This window comes from Ursus americanus, chromosome 2 (assembly GCF_024610735.1).
Source record: "Ursus americanus isolate L20-20 chromosome 2, mUrsAme1.1.p, whole genome shotgun sequence".
NCBI classification, from domain to species: domain Eukaryota; kingdom Metazoa; phylum Chordata; class Mammalia; order Carnivora; family Ursidae; genus Ursus; species Ursus americanus.
Genome location: NC_142128.1, coordinates 44,197,927 through 44,213,326, shown reverse-complemented (window position 1 = coordinate 44,213,326; position 15,400 = coordinate 44,197,927). Strand labels below are relative to the sequence as shown.

At 47.1% G+C, this 15,400-nt stretch overlaps 1 protein-coding gene across 2 annotated transcripts; it reads right to left on the bottom strand.

Annotated features, from left to right (window-relative positions):
* Positions 1-303: 303 nt before the first annotated feature.
* Positions 304-12,007, bottom strand: MNDA (myeloid cell nuclear differentiation antigen). Of its 2 annotated transcripts, XM_087855468.1 has the most exons (8): positions 11,566-12,007; positions 10,123-10,154; positions 7,085-7,369; positions 6,202-6,335; positions 5,518-5,685; positions 4,141-4,563; positions 2,581-2,769; positions 304-614 (listed from the first exon to the last, which is right to left on the bottom strand). In XM_087855468.1, the coding sequence occupies exons 3-8, from the start codon at positions 7,347-7,349 to the stop codon at positions 483-485; spliced, it is 1,311 nt and encodes a 436-aa protein (XP_087711594.1). In that variant the 5' UTR covers positions 7,350-7,369; positions 10,123-10,154; positions 11,566-12,007; the 3' UTR covers positions 304-482. The 2 variants fall into 2 exon arrangements, with proteins under 2 accessions (XP_087711594.1, XP_045639877.2); XM_045783921.2 differs by lacking the exon at positions 10,123-10,154 and having other exon boundaries at positions 11,566-12,006.
* Positions 12,008-15,400: the final 3,393 nt, after the last annotated feature.

Sequence of the window (15,400 nt, the reverse complement as noted above, 5' to 3'; positions counted from 1 at the left end):
CCTTCAGAGGAATGTAACTGCAGAAAGGGGTTATTTGGGGGGGGGGGGGGGCGAGTAAACCTTTCCCCAGGGCATAAGATTCATTGATTTTCAGATAGGCTGTGGGACCAACCTGCATCACCTGAGGCTGACCCCAGTGAGGGCCTTGCCCTTTGGAAGTCACAGTCCGCATGCAGACCTCCATGCTGGTGAGGTCCCCCCACCCCGGCACCCCCAGCCCGTGTGGCTCACAGAGCACAGGTGGACCACCTCACACGCTCACTCCTGCACTAAGGAGACCACATCTGGCACTTCAGCAGAAGATGCCCTTTAAAAGGAAGTTTTATTTTTTTGCATTATAAATGTGGTAGATACAAAATGTACTATTCTTAGAAAATAAACAAAAATGCAATTAAGTAAATTTTATAAAATAAAGAAAAATAATCTACAACGCAGATATAAAAAGCCCTTAATGTGCTGGGCTATTTCTGCTGCATCTATTTTTAATAGAAATCCTCTGTTTTAATATCACTATTAAAGCCCATGAATTGGTCGGGAGGGTAGTCCATCGCATCAAATTCCGCCTTTAAATTCAAACCGACTTGTTCCTTCTTGTTTTTCCTAGCCTTGATGACCTTAAAGGAGAGATCAGAAAGACACCATGAGATCCTAGGGGTTGCAGTGCAGGTCTGCTGCTCTTCCTCCTTCCGCCCGCACCGTGTCTCCTGCTCCGCCAGCACCCCATGTCGTCCGGAGGCTGCTCATTCTCCCTCCCCCACCTGCTGCACCCCACCACCCTCTTGTGAGCCCTCCCCATCTGGAGCCTAAAGGACAGACTTCCTGGCATCCCCATGGGTCCATGTGAGCAGCTCCACAAGGATGGAAAGGAGGGGAGTCCTCCCTGGAGCAGAAAAGTGACAGGAAGCAACAAAAGGTTTTCCCCAGGGCAACCGCTCCGGACTAAAGGTAGAAGCTGGGGATTCTTGCCTTAGGGGATCTGAAGAGTGGCACTGATGTGCTCGTACGTGTCTGCATGCATGCATAGATCAGAATTTCTAGATGAATTACTTGCACTCAGTTTAATGTTAATTAGTGCATCAGGAATTCCATGGTGGACCTCTGAGTACGTGTGTGTATATTCCTACGCGCACAAGAAAAGAGCGTGGTGTCACGTGGGCCAGGATGTGCACTGCACTACCTACCGTGTGGTGCCTTCTGCACTAAGATGTATTTACTCGAGGCACTGGGACCCCGTGGTCTTTGTGTCTGGCGTGAGTTCTGTCGACCCTCTTCCTCGTTAAGCTTGTTTTTGATGCTTATTATACAGACTTTCCATTTTCTTTCTGACCCCTGTGCTCACTTCTTTTCATTCCTGAGTGATACATTCCACCTCGGGCTACTCTCAAAGACCAGGTTCTCCCAAAGCTTCATGCTATGTGTCCGATTTTCCCACTGAACCCAAGAATCGGACCCTGGAGGCCAAGCACCTGGGCCAGCATTAGAATTTCGGCTGCGGCAAGTAGAGCAGTGCCAAGTAGGGCTATGGCCTACCTTCCAATGACAATGATAATCAGTATCTCTATGAATGAAATGGGAATAATGACTGTATCTTTGTCACCGTCTCAGTTCCCAGCACACAGTAAGCACTCAGCGAGGTGTTGTCTTATTTGTATAAATATACCTGTCATCATGTTATAAGTTCTCTTGGGCAAGACCATTCATATCCATGACTTTAAGAATTATCCTTAAACTGACAAGTGCAGCTGCTGTTTGCTGTCCCTGTCTCCAAACTGACCTCTCCCTAATGCATCTCTCCAGATAGTTACTAGAATGCTTTTTGCTAAAAAGTCAAAATCATCAAGCATTCTTCCGCATAAAATTTTTCAAGGGGTTACTTCTTTTCACAATGCATTTTCCATTTCCATTTATTTCGGACAAAAGAAATACACCATCTGCCCCCTGACCCGTTTTTACTTTCTGGACTCATCTTCCCACTGTCTCCACATCTACGGCATTTCGTTTGTACAGAAATCGTGTTGTCTCACGCTTTCGAGGATACGCGTGCATCACTTCCTTCGCCTAGAACTCTTTCCAATGTCTACTCTGCTAAGAAAAACAGTACCTAGTGCAGACTGACTTCTGTTTTTGTGCTGGGCAGTTGGGTAATGAGTATGTTCTCACTTAACCATGTATGGTCTTAGACCAGTCCTGTGATGTAGACACTGTGGCCCTTTCAGAGGACCAGTCCAGCTACATCCCCAGCGTCAGGCACGTGGTGCGTGCTGAAGCCAGGGTTCTAATCAGGTCTGTCCTACGCACAGCCCTGCTCTCAACCGTTATGAAAAGTTGCCTCCTTGCCTTCCTAATGTCTTCAAATAGTTCCTTATTTAGCGTAAGTATCATATCCTTTGGAATCTATGTGAATGTCATTTCCTCATAGCCTTTTAAAAACCCTCCACTGAGAAATGAATGTAAGGCACGGCTATGTTCTCCTGCCACCGCTGGACTCTATGTCCAAAAACAGGAGTCTGGTGCTCTCAAAACCTAAACAAAATCATTTGCCTCTTGTGGCAAACGAACGTTCCTGTATCCAGACCCCACCTGGATAAAGCTGTGAGTTCCACATGTCAGTTTCAGCTTCTGGTCAATTGTTTTCAGTTGAAAGCAGAAGAGTCGAAGTTTATCTCCTTTCTCACACTTGATGTTGTGCCATCTCTCGGTCCCCACGACCTCCATCGTTCCTGTATTATCCTGTATTTCATACACTGTTGTCTTCCTGTTCACTTTTTTCTGCAAAAGAAACGCAACATTCAGTTTCTGAAGACACAGCAGTGACTTTCGTCCGTACGAGGAAGCACCTGGTGGCCCAGGAAATGCAAGACGTAAGAAGCCAACCACAGGCACAGGTCACATACAGCTCTGGCACGGTCCTCTCAGTGAACTTTCCTTTTATTATCCTGCTTGTGCATTTTCTTCCCCCTTCTTGTTCTAGATATTTTCTATCTGGCACTTCTAGAACAATGAGTTTTCTTCCTATTTTCTGCTGCTTCACCACAAGCGAAGTGTTGATTCCTTAAAACAACTGGAATCGGAGGAATGGGAGCTCTGGTGGACTCCGTTAGCTCCTGTCCTTATGCAGAAAGGAATGGACATGACCACGACTACTCAGTCAGTCGACCATGAAGAATCTATATTAACAAGTAAGGTTCCAGGAACTCACTCACTCTTTTTTCAACCTTCCCCATTTACCCACTCTTCTCCAAATCTTATCTCCACTCTGCAGGATCCTGCAGTTCACAATCTATCCAGTCTCACTTTAAGTTAGAACTCATCAATTCTATAAGTGCATTTCTAACCATGGTCTCTTAAAGACAGTGTAAGACGGGAATGGGCATCCCAGAAGACAGGCCTATAGGGTTATGAAGCATGTAAGATCATATGAGATGCTCTGAGATACCAGGGGAGTTCATGACAGTTTGTAAATTCTGGGGAAAATCGAATGCATCATGCTAACTAGTACCCTGACATATCATGACGTATCAGTTAAACTGTCCAATGCCATCCCCATCCCCTTTTTGGGATATAATGGAATGAGATTGCCATGCCTTTCAGTATCATGCAATAGGAAGCCTTAGTCTTCAATAAACCGTTCACAAATAATGTATTAGATCAATAGGTCAGAGGAGACAGGCTTGAATGACGGTGCTGTTTGCCCACATGTTGAAGGCTTTCACATTCAGGAGAATACAAGCCTATATGGTTATTACTCCGAATGTGTGTCACAGCCAGAATTAACCTTTGTTAGGACAATCTATTATTCAAGGTTAAAAAAAAAAAGATGTATACAGTCGTGGAGGAGCTCAGAGGTACAATTATGAGCACGTGCATACTGATTTATACCCTGTGCTGTCCTTGCTCACGGAGGCTGAAAATAATTATTACTGGTGAAATGGCAAGGTTTCTAGTGGCTCTTTTTCAAAGAACTTGCATGAAGCTATCTCCTTGGAAGACTAGTGGGTCACCAGTCCCAGTTCCTGCTTTATGGCACGCTTGACCACCTATCTGTGGTGAAGACACCGGGCTGGGAGCTGGGTTCCACCCCTGAGTCAGTGCACAGAGCCTGGATGGATGGAGAAAATAAAAACAATTTCTTAAAATTACCTCATGTAACAGAAATAATCCGTACACAAATGTTCCTGATGCTTGCTTGTAAAGATTATCAATCTTGGGAGTTTCATTTGCTCTTTTCATGATGCTGTTTGGGACCTCAATCACTTGGAAAGGATCAGCTTCGTACACAGATGAGGTTTTGTTTATCTCGAGGATTCCTTTGCATTCATAGTAATCTAATACGGTAATGATATTCTCTTTTGTGAATTTCTCTTTCAGGTTGCTGTTTAAAACCTTCACATGGAAAAACTGATTGCAAGTAGCCACTGTGGCATGAAACATTCTGTTTCTCCCCTCTTCTGGGGATTCGTATTCGAATGGTTCCGTTGCTTTCAGTACCAGGACAGTCAGGGGGCCCTGATGAAGGACACGTCCTCTAGGAGCAGCCTGATGTTGGCCCTTCATCGTCTGGTTCTGTGTTGGACAGAAACAGGGAAACACACTTACAAGTTTGGGCAGGGACACCAGGTCACTCTCTGACGCGTGAAACCTCAATTATAACCCTGGGACCACAGGGACCCTCCCAGATACCTGGAGCTGGAACCAGGCTGGAAGGGAACTGGCTAACAGAAAGGAAAAGCTAACGGAGCGGTAGCTTATCTAGCAAAAGTACAAGGCCCCTCATGTCAACAGAATCTTTCTGAATTCAAGCCTGATCCTCCGCAGAGCCCACAGAACCGTGATGACCAGAGCACCGCCCTGAAGCCCCTAAGGAACAGATTCAAGCAGTTCATTCAAATGTCTCCTCCACCCATTTAGTCTTAAACGACTGAAGAAAGTAAAAAATGGGAACAAACAACGCTGACAGCACTAGAGGTGGGGACTGCTGCAGCGATTCAGGGTTTTCAGTGAACTGGGGCCATGCCCAGGGTCTGGCTCATGTCATCTCTGCTCAAGGAACAGTGCTGGTAGTGGCTCCAGTTCCTGTTCTACTGGGCCTAGGAGAGGGTGTGTGCCTGGAACCTGTTCCCACAGCATCTCTCCATGGCCGGGATGCTAACAGGAAAACGGAGCACAGGTCTGTTCACCTCTAATGCCCTTCTCCCTGTGTCCTGGTCTGCGGGAGTACAGCCGGCGGGGATGGGCCTTGCGTTCATGAACACGGGGGGACATGGAGCCATGCCACGGACCCCGCAGACCAGGAGTGCTTAGACTGGTGTGGCCTGGGGTCGTCGGCCCGGGGACCGCCACCGTACTGCCTGGGGCTGCGGCTTCTCCTCCTGTGACCAGTTTACCCCGAACGAGGGAACCACGTTCACACAAGCAGGTCGGGATGCCCGGGCGGACGGCAGTGGGGACGAGGACAGATGGGAGGGAAGCTGGACGAGGACAGGGGAGAAGCTGGGCGAGCACAGAGGGGAAGCGAACCTCAGGGAAGGCAGGGAAGAACGGAGCTGCCAAGGACGCCTGGGGCCGTGGCAGGAAGCCTCTGGCGGCGGACGTGCTGGCTCCCGGGGGGCACACCGGCTCAGTCTGCTGCAGCGACACCTTATTCTTTTTGGTCGCAGCCGTTCCTTTGGCGGCAGTTCTTCTTTTCTGAAAGTAGTTGAATGTTCCCGTTAGCGGTTTTCAGTATTAAAAGAAGCACAAGACAGTTTCATTACTTTGATGCAGGCTCTTGCAGGGCACGTGGCGTCCGGAGCAGCGGCAGGGCGTCCCCGGCTGTCACCTACAGAGACAGGCAGTGGGTGAGAGCGGGCACAGAGGACAGCCGAAGAGGGAGACGCTCCTGAAGCAGACACGCCGGTCCTGGAGGCGCCCCTGCACTGGGACGGGACGAGCTCGGGACTGCGGAAAATCGAGGTGTGAAGGGTGGGCGAGGCGCGCTGCCCACCTGTGAACGCATCTGTATAACGGACGTGATGTCATCATGTTTAGGTCACACAAACGTTTACCACGTTTCTGGAGTGCCTCTCTCTCTGCCTGGCACAGAGCAGGTGACCCCTAATGCCTCCGTTATCAACTCTGCACTTAGAATAGTGATGAAGAAGCAAGCGCGACAGCAGAGCTCCTCCCTGGGACGGGAAGCCCGCTCTCGGTCCTCAGGCTTACCAGCGACGCAGCGGTCCCCTCCGCCCTCTGGCCCATCACAGCGCTGCTCGTGGTGGGGGCACATGCAGCGGGACCCGCTCCCGCCTGCTGCTTCTTTTTCTTTGGCGTTTCTTCTGTTCTCACTTTCTTTGCAACTAATACAAGAACAAGGAGGACACAATGAGCCAGGAGCTGAAGCAGTTTCAGAGCAAAGTCCGCTCAGCTCCTGCCTGGGATCGAGGTACACTCTCGGCTGCCTGCCCTGCAGGAGCCGGCCTGGCCCAAGGGGACCCACGGCCTGGCCGGGAGACCGTGGCCTGCTCCCCAAGCAGTGAGCACATCCTCCCCATCCTCTGGGTTCCCACGTGCCTCCACGACACCCTTTCCCAGCCCTGTTCTCCCATCATTTCCTTAGAAAAATCCAAGGTTGCCATGATACTGACCGCTTGGCCATGTTCTTCAGAAGATCTGTTAAAATAACAGCAACCAATGAAAGGAAAGAGGATACAGATTGGGGAGGTGACAAAATGGTGACATTGGCCTTCGGATTTTTTAAAGGTTTGTTTTAACACGGAGATTTTACCAGGGGGCAAGCAGTTTGCCTCTCTAAGAGGTAGGTTTATGTTAAGCACGCTGCACCTTTGTTACCAGGGACAAATGATCATGTGGCAGACAGGTCAGTACAACAGGCACGTGCGCCTAACACAACCTCCAGCACAGATCAATCCATCGGTCCCCTTCCCGGGGAAGGGGATGCCCAGGGCGGTCAGCTCTCTGCAGCCCCTGCGTGGTCACAGCCGCTGAGTCATGCACTGGCAAAGGGGGACGCCAGCCCCCACCAAGGGCTCTTCTACTCAATTTGGGGAAGGGGGGAGCAGTCTAGTGTGGGAATCTTCCTTATTACCTTTCATCTTCTCATTTCTAAGTTGCTTAACAATGTCCTTAAGTGGTGGCATGTCCTTGAATAGGTCTATTAGCTTGTCCACACAGGCAGCCCCTGGGAACTTCTTTTCCATCAGGTCAGCAATCTTGACCTTGTTATATTCTTCTTGCATGTTTGTCGTCAGTCCCAAATCATGGGCCAGTAGGGACTTAACTATGCTGAACTGGTAGTCATTGATGAGCTCCAGTCCTTTCAGCAGAATAATTCTCTTGTACTCACTCCCCATCTCTCCAGGTGCGGCTGAGCCTGCAAGAGAAAAGTACCATACGGCGTATACCTTCCTCTGGACGACTTAAAAGTCTGGTTGTGTCTATGTGCGTGAGCGGCCCATGTCGAGGTGTCATCCTTGAGTGTGTGTGACAAAGAGGAACTTAATTTCCAGGTATGTCACTGTGGAAAATGGGTGGAGAACTGCTGTATTTGGGACTTCTTTCCTTTCAGTGATGATAGTTGAGTTGGGTTGGGGGTGGGGTGGTGGCAGGAGGTCTGGAAAGAGGCAGCTGTTGCCCTGTGTGGAGTGTGGGCTGTAGGGGGTCAGAGTCCCCGCTCCGTCCTCCCATCCCGTGTTGGGGCTACAGTCTGTCCCTGGATGTCCGCCTGCTGGCTCCTGACTCTGCTGCCTCTCACTCCCCGTGACCGTCCTCCCACCGTTGCCTGCTGGGTACCTGCTCCACGCGCCTGACTCCTCCCTAGTCAGCCCTTCTCGTGTCCTCTCTCCCCGGGGCTCGGGCCGTGTGCTCCGTGTCTAGTTCCCCTGCTGACTTTCACCTGCTCTCTCGTGCAGAATCACAGCCCTGATTGGCCAGCATTACTTAAGAGGTGCTTGAATTTCCTCCTTTCAGGCTAGTTTCTCTACTCAGTTATCTCTCCATAAACTGCACTTCTGGCCTTCTTGAAACCCTTCAGGAGTTCCCTGTTTTCCTCAGGAAGTACTCCCGGATATTTAGCCCGGCTTGGAGGCCTTGAATAATGTCTCTTCCTGACTTCTCCCCCTTTCCGTTTTTCATATTTAAGCTCCAGAAATATACATCGCACCATGTTATGTCAGCCTCGCTGCATGGAATGTACTTCTTCCCTTTTTTTTTTTTGGAAAAGTAAATCTAGAGAATACATGGTCTTCAGGACCTCGTATAATATAACTTCAAGTTCTGCCAGATTATGACATGTGCAGACATGTTCAGCCCGAATCCAATCATATTCTTCTGCTGGGTATTTTTACATAGTGTTCTAAACTCCAAATCTAATTCAGCTTATGAAAATCACTATTTGTGAAAAATGCCACGTTAATCATTTTTTTTTCTCTCTCTTATCTTCCCCTAACACACGACTCAGTAAGTGGAAGATGATTTTTAACAGCTCACACTCTGGAATTCATAAGACTTAGCGCCTAAACTATAATCACGTGACCACATATTTCAACAGATACAACTCGAATATAAGTGAGTGATTTCTGAGATGAGACTGAAAGATTGAAAGCTGCCCCACAGGGAGACAGAGTGGATTCAGACACAGATGGAAAATGCATGTGAGACCTCTCAGGGCACAGGTCAAAGTGTCCACACCCACATGCTGTTAGTTGGTAAAAGAATGAAATATAAAATGAAAAGGAGAAAATACTTAAAGAAGTGATGAGATACACTTCTTGGAATTAAAATACCACGAACATCCTCAGAGGGATTGGCCAACAGAGCGCCAAATAGGAGAATAAAGGAAAAACCCACATCAGGACATAGTATAGAGAAACTGAAAAATGTCCAAAACAGCAAGAAAAATTTGACTTCCAGAGAAAAAGTGTGGATCACTTGCAAAGTTTCAAAATCAGATTTTCAACAGCAAAACCGGCATGGAGTTACCTTCGTATTTCACCCAAATTCCCTATCTGCACATTTGGGATCTCCCAAAATTGTGAAAACAGAAGTTGTGTGGCTGTGCGTGATTGTGCGTATACACGTGTCTACCTGATGACAAAATTTGTTAGAAAATATCTGATGTGAGATCTCAGGAGCCTATGGAGAATTTTTTTTTGAAATCCCACCTTAATGCAAGTGCTCACAGGTCTTGCTGATACCGTTTTGAGTAGCGTTGTTGGGCCCGGGAGCTTGTGGCCAAGAAAGAATTCTTGAGACGTCTTTGATGCAAAATGGTGGCTTATTAAAGCAGGGGGACAGTGGGCAGAAAGAGCTGCTGCACCGGGGTTGTGAGGGGTGAGGATCACACCCTTTGGAGCCGGGGGAAGTAAAGATAAGGAAAGTTCCAAAAGGACTTTCATATGCTAAAGAGGTACGCAGGAGGACTTGCTATAGGCCAACTAACGTTGTTTTTCCCTCTAGCAAAGCCTGACCACGAAGACAGCTGGGGGGCTTCCTGGAGGAAGTACAGTTATATTCCGCCCGCCCCAAGTGTTTGCCAAAGGGCTGCAGGTTGTAATCACACTGAATTGTATCCACATTTCCTTTCCTTTTGCTTTTGTTTCCCACAACATCGCTACACAACTGTGAGTGCCCGCGAGCTGAGAGCGAGGACGCCTATCTCCACCCTGTGTAAGGTACGCGAGATGTGGTGTGTGCACGACACAGCCTTTCCTAAGTCACTCAAATTCTGAATTTCAAAACATGCGAGCCCAAGTGTTTCAGAGAGGTGTTGCCAACATAAAATTGAAGAAAAAATAATTTTGAAACCAGAATTTTGGATCTGGCGCAAAAGGCATTGAAATGCAATGCTCTGTAGGCGAATCTCTGAGCTGGACCAACGCAAGAAACAATATCAGCGGCACAGACACCAGCCAAGCAGTGTTTTGGAAACACTATTCCCCAAGAAAATAAATGAGGCCAGGAAGAAAAAAAGCTGCTGACTAAAAAGAAAGAACAAGACCTTGATTGACTCTCTCAGTATTTTAAAAATAAATAAAGCCCCAACTGAAGAGAAACAGAACAGGAAGTGGGTCAACATGGTGGGGTGGTTAGAGACGGAAAAGGACATGTGCTCACTGAGCCACTTGCCTGTTGGGAGGGTTGGAGATGCATATTTAAACCTATTGGCGAAGAAGAAGAAAGCACAGAATAAATACCATAGCTAAGTGTTATAAATCACTCAAAATACAGCAGTTCACCTCATGTACATAAAGTGATAAACCCACTAAAAGGCAGCATTTGTAAACTGGATTTTAAAAAATCGACTTCCGTGTCATTGACAAAAAGTAGAAGTCTTTAAAAAAATTGTTGCAAGAAGTTGTACATGGAAACACTACAGACAGCAGTCTAGCTGTGTCAGTGAGCTTTAAGTAGACCTTAACACCAAGATTTTAATCAGAACTGGCGTTTCACTGCCGAATGATAAAAGGTTTACCTTCCAGAAAGATGCAACAGTTTTAATTATGTATTTGCCTAAGAGTACTAATATATATTATTTATTATGAGCTTGTATTATTCATATTATTATAAATAGTGTTATGTGGCATATTTCTCACTATATATCCATATATATGTAATATATGTTAACAATTGAGAGAACTACAAGGAAAAAATGGACAAAATCATGATCATAGTTTGATTCTAGCATATGTTAGCTACTGAACAAAGCCAGAAAAAAAAAAAAAGCAGAAAATACTTAGAAAAGTGGACCAACATTGCTCAGCTCGAATAAAAAGCTTGATCTAACACTTAGGAAATTCCCAAACTAGTATTTAAAATGCTTCATTTCTCTCAAATGCACATGAAATGTTTGTGTACCAAGTTCTACAGAAAGACTAAAGCGTTTCCAAAATGTGGCTACAGATTTGTTTCCAACCACCTCTTTTCTACAAATTCCACCACCTGTCGCCTGCCTTTGAGGAACCCGGGGAGCGGGTGCGCCAGGACCTGAAATGCTGTCCCGCCATTCGCGGTTGCGCGCGGACCCACAGCGATTCGGAAACGCTAGGGCGCCATGTGTTTGCGTGGAGTGTGCCCATGAACCTGACCAACGTTCCGCTGTGGGTGTGTGTTCTCATGTTTCGTGAAATTGGGATAATACCGTAGAATATAGTTTTAGGTCCAGATGTGTTTTCTTACTTAATACCATTGCATAATACTTGTTTCATCCCACCATCCTGCCCCCTATCCCGGCTCCCCCCCGCAGCCAGTAAGTCCCCTGGGCCCCCTCCAGGCAAGAAAGCCCAGGCCCGCTTCTTAATATCCGCTCATGCTATGAACACCCCCAGGATGAATTTTAAAATCTGCAGTCGTCCACGTAGTGGAAGGATTAGGACGAAGGCACTGAGATTTTCACTTTGCAGAATACAGTGGATGCCAGCCTCACGCCCCACCCCTCCCGCGTCTCCCGTCCCCCGTCCCCCGTCCCCCCTCCCCCCTCCCCAAAGGACTCAAGGACTCACCCGCCTCCTGCGACCCTGTGATATCAACCAAGTCCGCGCATCAACTCTGCGAAAATCCGGACCGACTCACCTCACCGAGGATGCTCCGCAGTGGTCCCGATCTCGGGGTCTCCTTCGGCAATGTCGCGATCGGTATTTTTTGGTTCGAGCAGGAAGATAAATCCGTCAATACTGCAAACTCCGGAGACGCTAAGAAAGTGATTTCTGAGCTAGAAGATGGCAGCGGAGAGCATCGCAGGGCGCCGATTACGGAACTTATTCTGAGGCTCCTCCCATGCAGGTCTCCGGCTTTGCGTTTCCCGAGTCCGAGGAGCTGAGCCGCTGTCTCCGAAACGTCTTAGTTACAATGAAAGATCAGAGCTCAATTATCACTTCTTTTATTTTATTTTTTACAAATGCCCGAAAGGAGCTTCAACATTAGAACTTTCTTAAGCAGCAGACTTCAGGGTGGGTCAGTCGACGCCAGAGCCCCTTCAGGGAGGCTCAGAGACCGCGAAAGAGGAGTGAGTCACCAACCCCAACTTCCTTTCTGTTCACATGGCAACCAAGGCAGGAGGAGATCTTGGGGGATTTTTCATGGGTAAACACCAGTGACTAATAGGCTCATATCACAGCAGTAACTCCTTCAAATTCTAGCAGAGCAGGAAGCTTCTAGAAGAGTAGATGGCCCAATAAATACTTGGTCTAAAATGTTTTTTCTGTATCGAACAACGGATACCATTTGGAGAATTGTAGCCCTGAGACATCAAATAAATGGGGCCATTCGGCGTCTAGTGTGGTGGCAACCCCCTGCCTGACTTGCAAGAAGGAAGGGGCCGTGAAATGAAAAGGGGTCCCAAAGACCAAGGCATGTGAAGGGAGACGAAAACTGATTTCCTTCATTGGAACCGGGTTTGTGCAGGAGAGAGTTGCAGTCTGGGTTGGAAAACCTTTGAATATGCAGGAGTGAGTCAGGCGAAATCAAGGAGGGTCTGGCAGGTGCCAAAAATACCAGCAGGTTGGCATGACTCTTTATTACAGACTTTAGTCCTGCTCCTGTGGATGCATTGAGCTCTCTTAACATAGAGAATGGAGGGACGTTCGGGAGGTCAGAGGGCCCAAAACCAGAGACCCAGAGACTGGGAGGCCGAGGACATGAATATCCGTGATTCAGGATGTTTTCTTTTCCCTGTACTAGAAACTAACTTATGTAGGGTCATGCCCTCTGTTGTTTCTCCAGCACAAAACACACAGGCTACTGGCCCAAACAAAGGGAAGTCGGAACCACGCTCCTACATCCTTATGATGTAGTTTTTGAATGTTGGTGAGGTCCGGAGCCGACCGCCAAGAACGAATTCTCGAGACGTCTTTGGTGCAAAAAGGTGATTTTATTAAAGCCCAGGGACAGTACCCTTGGGCAGAAAGAGCGGCTGCCCTGGGGTTGTGATGAGTGGCTGATTACCTACTTGGGAGCTGGGGGAGGTAAGGAAAAAGGGAGTCATCCAAAAGGACTTTGATATGCTAAAGAAGACTGTCGGGATACCCGAGGCCCGGCTATTGTAAAGCTAAGATAGTTTTTCTCTAGCAAAGCTTTAACATTAAGAGATGGGCGTTTCCTTTTCAAGTCCTTGTCTGTAGGCTGCCGGCGAGAAAGAAATTTAATTTTGTTTACATTCCCTTCTGCCTCAGTTTCCCACATCACTCATGGAAGGGAGGGTGATGTTAGGGCTCCAAGAAATTGAGTCACGGGTCTCTGAAACTTCGCCTATTGATAAGAAAGCTTTTTCCGTGTAAATCATTAAGACATTGGTAAACTGAGGGAGACTCCTATCTTGCTAGACTGTGATCTCTGTTAGTTAACCGTTTGCTTTTTTCCCTTCCCTTAGTTTCAGGGCAGCCCAGGGAGCGTGAGGAAGGTTGCATAGATCCAAGGGGGGGGGGTCTAGGGGGTGTCAGCTTGTGTTTTGTCCTCGGCTTGCCTTCTGCTCCCTCATCACACCTGTGCACTTAGAATTTTAAAAGCTGAACCAAAGAGATGAAAAACAAATATGCATCTACCCTGACTCTTAGTCAGTGGTCCAGCAATCGGTGACTTGGGCCATTCTCGAGATACACCTCGATTAATCAGGCCCTCAACCCACTAAAAGATCAGTGCTCCAGAATTCGCAAGGATTCCTTGTTGTAAGATACAGGCCAACTGGGAAATGAACGAACTTGTAATATTGAGGGGGGAGGGGAATGTCTGGAAAATGACCTCCTGTCATCTCAAGTCCTCTTCCCAAGTACTATTTGAGAAGATCACTTAAAATCCTCAGTCAAGAGTCACCACCAGGTTGATGCCCTTTGTCCGTCCCCCTGACAGGAGAGGTCTTCTAAGGGGAAGAGCTAGGGCGGGTGGAAGAGCGCATACACCAAGAAATAACAGGCAGGTCCTTCAATTCCGTAGTAGGGATCCAGATCAAGGTAGAGAGCCTTGTAGTCTCGGAGAAGAAAATGGGGGGCACGGCAGGCTGGGTAGCGTCCAATCAAAACTCCCCACCTCTGGCCCTTCAGGGTCAGAACGAAACTTATTACTGAGCGAGCCTGAGCGGGCCAAGTTGACTTACACATTCACCAAGTTATCAACCACGTGAATTAATATTTTATAAGAACCAACGCTTGGCTGTATCAATTTTCTTTATGTGTTTTTGCCTATTTTACTGTTTGTCTGTTTGCTGGTTACTCTTTTGTTTTGTCTGTTTACCTGTGTTTCACGATATACAAAATCAAATTTGTATATCGACTTCTGTTTATAGCTTCGTTCTTTCTTTCTATTTTTTTTTTAAAGATTTTATTTATTTATTCGACAGAGATAGAGACAGCCAGCGAGAGAGGGAACACAAGCAGGGGGAGTGGGAGAGGAAGAAGCAGGCTCATTTCGGAGGAGCCTGATGTGGGGCTCGATCCCATAACGCCGGGATCACGCCCTGAGCCGAAGGCAGACGCTTAACCGCTGTGCCACCCAGGCGTCCCCTAGCTTCGCTATTTCTATAGACTATTTATTGTTTACTCCTTTTTCCCCTAATGTTGTAAGACATACATTTATATCAGTTATATTAGTACTCTCTTCTTCTAAATTAAAACACTTAAAGTAACATTTTTTCCCTCTTAGGACTACTTTTGCTGGGCTCTCTAGGTTTTATGGGGTGTGATTTTATTGTCCCCAATCGTCTTTGGCATGTATATAGTAATGGCATATTTCATAATGTACTACATAATTTCAGGCAAGCTGAAAATGTTCTGCATATCGTATTGTTGACTTCTAGTTTAGTCCTGTGGTGCTCGTGAAATACACCCTAAGATCCCGAGGTGAGTTTCACTGAGACTCACTGTCAGTCCCTGCATTCCAGGTACCCTTGAAGAGAATGTGGAGTATTCGGTGTTCTTTAAATGAAAATTAGATCATATTGGTTGAACGTGGGGTTAGAATTTTTCAGTCTCCGTTCTGGTTTTTTTCTTCTTGTTCTATCAATTACCGTATCAGAGGTTTTACGTATCTGTGATTGTTGATTTATCTTCTGCATTGATGCTATTAGGGTTTGCTTTATAATTTGAAGCTTTAATTAGATGTATTTTTTGAATCGCTATGAATTTCTGATACATTGGCCGAGATAGTTCCCAAGCTTCTCTTTTTGTCCTGTCTCTAGCCGGCTTTCTCTGACTCACAGCAGAGCTTGGCTTAGGCATTGTTAAGGTGGGTTCGTGTAAATACCAAGCTGTTTCCCTGGTCCTACTTACCTGTCGTGACTCAAACTCGGATTCATGTCGGGGATTGGTTTTGGGCTTTGTTAGCGTGTGTTTTATAACAGTCCCTCGTCTGCTGCTTGGACCTTCTTGCTAGGATTTAGTCTTTCTGCTGTCAGGCTGGACGACAAGGGTTTCTATCT

Excerpts from the sequence above, each read along its gene's own strand:
- MNDA (XM_087855468.1), bottom strand. The coding sequence starts at position 7,349 with ATGGGGAGTGAGTACAAGAGAATTATTCTGCTGAAAGGACTGGAGCTC. Across the intron at positions 2,770-4,140 it reads GATTATTTCTGTTACATGAG|AAAAAAGTGAACAGGAAGAC; the intron begins GTAATTTTAAGA and ends TTTCTTTTGCAG. Across the intron at positions 615-2,580 it reads GAACTCACAGCTTTATCCAG|GTCATCAAGGCTAGGAAAAA; the intron begins GTGGGGTCTGGA and ends CTCTCCTTTAAG.